This window comes from Abramis brama (assembly GCF_963993115.1).
Source record: "Abramis brama genome assembly, chromosome: 10".
Taxonomy (NCBI): Eukaryota; Metazoa; Chordata; class Actinopteri; order Cypriniformes; family Leuciscidae; genus Abramis; species Abramis brama.
The window spans coordinates 42,349,727-42,358,928 of record NC_139972.1 but is presented as its reverse complement, the minus strand read 5'-3'; the positions used below and the strand labels follow the sequence as shown (position 1 = coordinate 42,358,928).

The window sequence follows — 9,202 nt, the reverse complement described above, 5'->3', positions numbered from 1 at the left end:
AGCAGTTTGCCAGTAACTTACTGTAAATTAAACTTACAGTAAAAATACTGTATTCATATTTACAGTACCATTTAACTTGCTGTAAATTTATTTACAGTATAATATATTTTTACTGTAAAACAATGATAAAAAATTCTCGTTATATATTTTAATACAATAAAAATATTACTTTACACTGTGAAATTTACTGTAATTTGTTGTCCACTTTTACTATTTATTGTAAAACTGTACAAATTATTGTATTTCAACAGGTTAAAAACTAGTAAATAACTATAAGAAACAAAAGACTGTTTAACTTCTTTTATTGATTTAATTGTTCAATTGTAATACTTGAAATAACATTTTAATATTCTTGCAGATTTTACATTCAGCTTTCCAAAAACTTGAAAACATTTAATTTATACATAAAAGTTTTATATTAAGAGCATTGTAAAACAATTCATGAACAGATTCAGTCATAAGTCATTTTCAGTCAAAAAAATTTACTAATTCAGAAAACTCCTGTGTAGAATGTATTTGCTCTTAGTAGCTTAATAGTTTTGCCAGCTGAAATCCAGAAACTCCTTAATGAAGGAGGATACATGAGGGTTCAGGCCAGAGTTCTTCCTTTGCACCATCTTCCCACTTATTTTGCTGACCTGGAACTTTGAGGAGCACTTGCTGTTGTCAGGGTTAATCCTCACAATGAACCTTTACATAACAGAAAAAAATTGTTAGATCTTTTGATGTGTAAAAATGTCTAACAACACAACCAAATACTCACAACACAACCAAATACAGAAATGCGCTGCAAATGGCACAGAACACAATGGAAATATTTCCAGGGGACCCCAATAACTGATGAACCCGGATGGGGCATGCTTAGTGCTCAATGTCTAGTTTTTTTTTTTTCTTGCAAAACATACAGAGATGACATGTTTATGACATACAACTTTGTATACAATATACAACATTTAAAAAGAACATGAGGGTAAGATATTAATCTATACATCAGTAACATTGTAAAAAAAAAAAAGTAATGTTATGTTTAAATAAGTTTCATAGGTAAGAAATGTAAGGTAATGTAGGGTCCAAAGATGAAACAGCAATTTTTAAAGTTGAGACAATCACACAAAGATAAATAAAGCATATTATGAAAACTTTTTTGTATAAAATGTATTTATTTGCAACAGTTAAGTTAACAGCAATAATAAGACATTTAAGTCCTAAGAACAGCTATTCAGCTGATAGACACCATGCTGTTTTGTCATAAGAACAGCCCAGGTGAAAATAATGAGGAAATTACTTTGGCTAAATCCGAAATCGCCCCCTAAACACTCATTCACTCATTTCTACATTAGTCCACTAATACAGTTCACTTGAAGCAGTGAATGAAAACGAGTGAGTGAATTCGGACAGCCGTTAATTGAACATTGGCTGTACACAGCCGGGTTCGTCAGTTATTGGGGTCCCCTGAAAACATTTCCATTGTGTTCTGTGCCATTTGCAGCGCATTTCTGTATTTGTTTGTGTTGTGAACTTTTGCAGTGCTATGTATTTGGTTGTGTTGTGAGTATTTGGAGCACACGTGTTGTAAAACTGATGAAGATGTTTTCTTAATTTGCGGTTGTATGGAAGTAAAATAATGGCAACTGTTAAATAAAAAATGTCAACTGTGAAATAAAAAAGCCTGTTGAATTGCACTGGTTGAAAAAAATATGCATTGCATTAACCATGCTTGCATTTTAATGCATTGTATTTTTAGGGCTTGCATTTTTATGGGCTGAAATTCAACATGGTTTTATATTTAAGCTGTGAATATTTAAATTCAAAACATTTCAAACACATTTTCATTAATTACAATTCAATAATCCATATTCCTCTTCATATTTCACTTCCAAAATATTCAAACTGTTTAAATAAACAACCTATAATATTCAACTGGCAATTTCCAGTCTATTTTATTTCGCTTTACAAATTCGCTTCCACAAATTCAGTGGTTCAAATTTGACAGTAGATTCAACATTGACATCCAGGAAATGCAGGAAAAGCAGTAGATTACCGAGCATACTCTCCATCTGCTGTCGACCTCACCAGCAGGGGGTGCAAGCATGTGTTGTTGACAAAGACCAGAGCAACAGTTAGAGCAAGCCATTCATTCTTAAAAACTGATTTATAGAAATGTAAATGTATTTGTGATTACTATGAGGGCTGTATTCATGTGTAATTCAGTGTCTTCACAGTCCCTGTGTAGCCACATCTTTCTCTACGTGAACAAGATTATAATGTTATTCTCCCGATGCTGATGTACAGAACAAATGTTACATTTGAAGTAGACATATTTTTCTCTTGGTTGTTTAGTTGCCTTAACTTTATATCACGGAGATGTGCTGCAGTACTATTCCATATTCCATAAATTGCAGTACCACTACTCAGCGTGAAACTTTGCGCGTTAAGTTCATATTCTGTGTCCATCTGCTTGCCTATTAGCCATTTAGTACAGCCTTCTGAATAATGTGTGAGTTTGGTCTTTTATATCACTGTATTAGTCCATTAAACTACGTTAAGCGTTTTATATGTCCAGAAATCCTAAATTATTAAAAGGAATAGTACTGCAGCACATATATCCGCGATATAAAGTTAAGGCAACTTAACAACCAAGAGAAAAATATGTCTACTACAAATGTAACATTTGTTCTGTACATCAGCATCGGGAGAATAACAATATAATATTGTTCACATAGAGAAAGATGTGGCTACACAGGGACTGTGAAGACACTGAATTAAACATAAAAACAGCCCTCATAGTAATCACAAATACATTTACATTTCTATAAATCAGTTTTTAAGAATGAATGGCTTGCTCTAACTGTTGCTCTGGTCTTCGTCAACAACACATGCTTGCACCCCCTGCTGGTGAGGTCGACAGCAGATGGAGAGTATGCTCGGTAATCTACTGCTTTTCCTGCAGTTCCTGGATGTCAATGTTGAATCTACTGTCAAATTTGAACCACTGAATTTGTGGAAGCGAATTTGTAAAGCGAAATAAAATAGACTGGAAATTGCCAGTTGAATATTAAAGGTTGTTTATTTAAACAGTTTGAATATTTTGGAAGTGAAATATGAAGAGGAATATGGATTATTGAATTGTAATTAATGAAAATGTGTTTGAAATGTTTTGAATTTAAATATTCACAGCTTAAATATAAAACCATGTTGAATTTCAGCCCATAAAAATGCAAGCCCTAAAAATACAATGCATTAAAATGCAAGCATGGTTAATGCAATGCATATTTTTTTCAAGTAGTGCAATTCAACAGGCTTTTTTATTTCAAAAACATTTGGCATTATTTTTCTTCCATACGGTTGTTTTTTCTATATGCATGTGTTTTCTTAAAGGGATAGTTCACCCAAAAATGTAAACTCTGTCAGTAATTACTCACCCTCATGTTGTTTCAACCCCGTAAGACTTTCGTTCAACTTCGGAACACAAATTAAGATATTTTTGATTAAATCTGAGAGCTGGCTCACTCCTCCATAGACTTCTATGTTATTCCACCCAGAAAAGTTAGTAAAAAATCATTAAAATAGTCCAAGTGACTATAGTGGCTCAACCTTAAGTTTATCAAGCGACAAGAAAACTTTTTTGTGTGCAAAAAAAAATAAAAATGACGACTTTATTCAATTATTACTTTTCTTCAGTGTGGGCCTCTGAGTGAGTTCACGAGAGCAACTTCTCGCATGTGTTGTGGCGCTCACTTGAACTCATGTCAGAGGCCCACACAGAAGAAAATTAATAGTTGAATAAAGGTTTTTTTTGCGCAAAAAAAGTATTCTCGTCGCTTGATAAACTTAAGGTTGAGCCACTGTAGTCACTTGGACTATTTTAACAATGTCTTCACTATCTTTTCTTGGCTGGCAGAATGAAATTACATAGAACCCTATGACGGAGTGAGCCAAATTTCTCAGATTTCATCAAAAATATCTTAAATTGTTACGACGATGAATGAAAGTCTTACGGGGTTGGAACAACATGAGAGTGAGTAATTACTAACAGAATTTTCATTTTTGGGTGAACTGACCCTCTAAAGGAGAACTTGGTCAATTTTAACATTGAGCTCATTTTTTGTACATTTGGAGTGCTGTCAGTACAGAGAACAACGACAAAAATCTGTGTTGCCTACACCGAGTTATCTTTTTTTTTTTTTATTTGCACCCTGTTGACTTCAATAGGGCATGTTATAAACCTGCTTTTAGCCTCTTAACATCCTTGATGTGTCATTACAAGTGCACAGCCAATGTGAGTGATTCCTTCAGAGTGAACGCGTGTGAATCTGACTGCAGTAGATGTGAAAGATATGAATAAAAATGATAATAATTCAGCCAGCGATCATACCTGTATTTACATCCTGTTTTCGGTCGAAGTCCACAGTAATCGGTTGTCGAGTTCACGCGCATGATCATAGGTACTAAACCAATGCGCGTGAACTCGACAATCGATTACTATGGACTTCGACCGAAAACAGGATGTAAATACAGGTATGAGTGCTGGCTGAATTATCATTTTTATTCATATCTTTCACATCTACTGCAGTCAGATTGACCCACGTTCACGCCAAAGGAATCACTCACATGACCTGTACACTTGCAATGACACATCAAGGATGTTAAGAGGCTAAAAGCAGGTTTAAAACGTGCCCCATTGAAGTCAACAGGGTGCAAATTTTAAAAAGAGGATAACACAGTGTAGGCAACACCGATTTTTGTCGTTGTTCTCGGTATTGACAGCACTCCAACGTACTTACCACCTTCACGTCTTTCCTAACCTGTATGTTCTTCTTACTTTAGTGGAACACAAAAGAAGAATGTTGGTGACCCAACATTTTCTGTCCCTGTTGACTTCCATTATATGGACACAAAAAAACAATGGAAGTCAACAGAAACGAAAGCATTGGGTCACCAACATTCTTCAAAATATCTTATTTTGTGTTCCGCTGAATAAGTAAGTGATGACATAACTTGGGTGGATTATCCCTTTAATGTTTACCTAATATTATGGCATATTGCAAGATGTACTTACCTCTGAATGAACTCCAAAGTAGTGGCTGCTTCCACTTGGTACTCGATGTTAAGCACATAATAGCAGCCGAAGAGAACAGCAAACGCAGAGGAAAAATCTGGCAGGTCAGTCTTAGGAAAGAGGACTTTGCCTTCAATTGACAGCATCCATTTTTTGCTGAGTAGAACTGAATCCCCTAAAAAAAATTATAATAATAGTAATAGTAAAAAATAATAAATAAATAACTTTGCAAAAACATTTAACATTTGATTTTGGTGTCAGTGAAAATATGTAGATGGAGCTTTTCTTATTAGTTTAAAAGGATAGTTTACCCAAAAATGACAATCATCATTTAGTCACCCTTGTTATTCAAAACTTATTTGAGGAGATGTTAAAGGGTTCACCCAAAAATACAAATTCTGTCATTAATTACTCACCCTCATGTTGTTCAAAAACCGTAAGACTTTGTTCATCTTCGTAACACAAATTAGGTTATTTTTGATGAAATACGAGAGCTTTCTGACCCCTCCATAGACGGCAACGTCATTGCTACTTTCAAGGCCCAGAAAGGTAGAAAAGAAATCGTTAAAATAGTCCATGTGACTCCAGACTTTATTCAACAATTTCTTCTTGTCTGTGTCAGTCTCCTACACTGTTTATGTTGTAAATACAACACTTTCGGGTTCTATGTCAGAATGCCGGCTCACCATTGGCTAGCTCCTGCATCAGCATCACACACATGTGTTGTCGTGCCCAAATGAACAGCGTCGGCCAATAGTGAGGCGCCGTTCTGACGTAGAACCCGGAAGTGCTGTATTTACAACGTAAACAACGTAGGAGACTGACACAGACAAGAAGAAATTGTTGAATAAAGTCTGGAGTCACATGGACTATTTTAACAATGTCTTTCATACCTTTCTGGGCCTTGAAAGTTGCAATGACGTTGCTGTCTATGGAGGGGTCAGAAAGCTCTCTGATTTCATCAAAACTATCCTAATTTGTGTTCCGAAGATGAAAATTTTTGGGTGAACTAGCCTAACTCTTTAAGCAAAATGTTAAACATGGAGATCTAAGAATAAAGCAACATGTTTGTTTTTAAAAAACATCCTAGAGCTGCACGATTTTGGATAAATTGAAATGCAGTCCATTTAAAATGTTTTATGAGACGATGTCTCAATGTCCATTTAAAAGACGAATCATTGACATTTATTTATGAGATTGTGTGGGTGTCTGAATCGCGATCACAATCTTTTAACGATTAATCGTGCAGCTCTAAACCATCTCTTAAACATTGCTAAATCATGTATTAAAGGATCTTACCAAGCATGATCAGCCTTGGAGTAGAAGGAAGTGAAAGCCTGGTCTCTGCATCTGTTGGAGTTGTTGTGACCTACACACACACAAACACAAAAGTTTTACTAACTGTCAGTTACATACATTTTTGAATATATAAATGGAAAATACTCACATCGGCTAAAAGGAACAGTGATTCCTCCTTTTCTTTGAAGTGGGCCATCATCAACAGGACCGCTGCAAGGCCTGGGTCGACATCTCTGCCCTCTCTGTCAATGTCTTTGAGGACTGCTCTAACTTCTTTTCCCCACCTGGACTGAAGATTTTTGAAGAAGCAGATAATCCTTTCCCCTTTGGTGCAAAGGGAGTCATTAAATCTGGTGTCCGGATCAATCCCAGTCAGTTCCTTAAAATGAGCGCATAAGAATCTCTTTGTAAAAAGAAAAGGCCACCTTGCCTGAAGATCTGAGATACTGGGTGGAGGGCTGGCATTAATGCTGTGACGTTGTGCAATGAATGTAATTTTCATTAATTCCTGGACTTTGCTGCGCTCGGCTGCACGGGGTCCTTCTTGGGAAAATAGACTAAGAATCTCCTGTCTCTTCATCTCTAAAGAATCAAAGGTTTCCCTTTCAGGAAGTTCAGTAGGGTTCCAGTTCACACAACCATAGCTATCCAGTTTAGCGGATTTAGATGTTGAAGGTTGGCTATCATCCACTTCGTCTCCTGTTCGTTTAGGTTTTCTAAGTCGAGCCATTGTATTGTTCCGGTTAAGATGTTCCACCCTTGTCTTCAACTGACACAACAAAGAGTAGTAACCACAACCAATTAACTCTCCTTCCTCTGTTTTGTCACTGAAACTGTTTGGATACTTATGGATGATTGACTGTGCAACTTCTGAACATTGGCGCTTGGTTGGATTTAAACACACCTCTCTGATTGAATCCACAATCACCCTAACCATGTGTCTCCTATCTGAGGCTTCAGGTCGCTTTCCTTGTGCAAGACATGTTCTTAAATTTGGTGTCATCTTACCCCAGGGTATTTGAAAATCTGACACCCATGCTGCACTTTGAACTGGGACTGGAGTGGATATTGGACTCAGATTTGTAACTTGACTGGATCCATGACACTGCACAGAGAACGTTGAAGAGTTTGGACGGTTGCTTGGCTGAGAAGCTAGAATATTTTCATTACCTAAATGAAATATTGAACATAAAAAAATGAACATAAAATTTGAACATATGTAGTGTAGAAACGTGAAATTATGAGAATTCACTAACAGTAAATTAATTTTTTGACAAATGTACATATTTCTACTTCATAGATCATGCTTAAAACCCACATAAGCCGTTTTTACTACTGTATATTACAAACCTAAACGGAATATTGAACATAAAAATCAAATTTAACAGATGTAGTGTAGAAACGTGAAATTATGAGTATTCACTAACAGTAAATTAATTATTTGATAAATGTACATATTTCTACTTCATAGATCATGCTTAAAACCCACATAAGCCGTTTTTACTACTGTATATTACAAAACTAAACGGAATATTGAACATAAAAATCTAATTTAACAGATGTAGTGTAGAAACGTGACAAAGTATTTAATAACAGTAAATTAATAATTTAACAAATATACATATTTCTACTTCACTGATAATGAATATGGCTTAAAACCCACATAAACAGTTTTTTTACGATATACATATTATATACAAATGACTAACCTCTGATTTTGAAATAATGAATCAGTTTCCTGCAGTCTATTGGTGAAAGGAAGTCTTTGAGGTCATCTGAAGTTAAATATTGGAGGTCATCGTCTGTTTTCACACCAATTCTAGTCAATTCTGATATCAGGTGGTTAAGTTGATCATCATCCAGCATTGGGAGAACAACTCTAATGACGGCTTCCATCTTTTAGCTTCTCACCTAAGACAAACAGAGTGGTGAAGTGCAACAAAATTAGCATCAAATCGTTTGTATATTGGCAGAGGGTAATAGTCAGCTAGATTCTCTGCGTTTACACATAAATAATGGGGACTGGACTCTTGTTGCAGAAAGTGTAAACCCAGATCAACAACTGGCACTGATTTACACTTTTCAACAACAAAGAATAATTTTGAGAAGTGTATCAGAATCATTTCAATTTTTCCGAATGTGTATACATCATCAGTTTGATCTACCACAACAACCATTGATGTCTGGTACTTGGTTCCTTTGTATGTAGCAGTTAATGTTACAAAGGTGGAGTCATGAATGCCTTGCATCCTTACAGCTTCCTGAATGTGGGTGTTGTATAAGTGACTGCGAAACTCATCTGCTTCACCTACTTGCAAATTTGGAGGAAAGATGGAGCCAGCACTCAAATAGGCTTGCAATAGCTGATGTCTTTCAGCTAGTGTACTCCCAAGGTTTATGAAATTTCGTAATTTTCTTGCACATTGTTTAAAATATGTGTGCTTGCTTTCAAACCGTAAAGTCCATAGTCTAATCAGTGGTCCAAATTTAAGTGTGAGTTCAGGGTAGTGAAGTAAAAAATGATGTTTTGGTTTCAGTGGTGCATCTGGAAACAAGGTAGCTCTTAAGTGCAAATATTCTTCAATCAGACATTTCATGTAGGCTACTTGATCATGATGAATTTTTGGTGCACATATCATTTCAACAAGCTCCCTTAACTTCAAGCACAACTGCCAAATTTCATCATCAAGTGGATTTTTTATTCGATCCCCAATTAGTAATGGGAGCAATCGAAGCAGACACCAGTTCTGAGCTGCATGTCCTGTCAACTTTCCACCATCAGGTTTTATTTCACATGGCTTATTATTCATGTCACTTCCACAGAACTTAAAGCTAGATATGTTT

The 9,202-nt window shown here is 35.7% G+C and overlaps 1 protein-coding gene across 1 annotated transcript; it reads right to left on the bottom strand.

Annotated features, from left to right (window-relative positions):
* Positions 1-285: 285 nt before the first annotated feature.
* LOC311091629 (uncharacterized protein) lies at positions 286-8,621 on the bottom strand. Its single transcript, XM_084127630.1, has 5 exons — positions 8,068-8,621; positions 6,507-7,528; positions 6,359-6,428; positions 5,060-5,234; positions 286-690 (listed from the first exon to the last, which is right to left on the bottom strand). The coding sequence occupies exons 1-5, from the start codon at positions 8,252-8,254 to the stop codon at positions 531-533; spliced, it is 1,614 nt and encodes a 537-aa protein (XP_083983756.1). The 5' UTR covers positions 8,255-8,621; the 3' UTR covers positions 286-530.
* Positions 8,622-9,202: the final 581 nt, after the last annotated feature.

Excerpts from the sequence above, each read along its gene's own strand:
- LOC311091629 (XM_084127630.1), bottom strand. The coding sequence starts at position 8,254 with ATGGAAGCCGTCATTAGAGTTGTTCTCCCAATGCTGGATGATGATCAA. Across the intron at positions 7,529-8,067 it reads TCATTATTTCAAAATCAGAG|GTAATGAAAATATTCTAGCT; the intron begins GTTAGTCATTTG and ends TATTTCATTTAG. Across the intron at positions 5,235-6,358 it reads TCCAAGGCTGATCATGCTTG|GGGATTCAGTTCTACTCAGC; the intron begins GTAAGATCCTTT and ends AATTTTTTTTAG.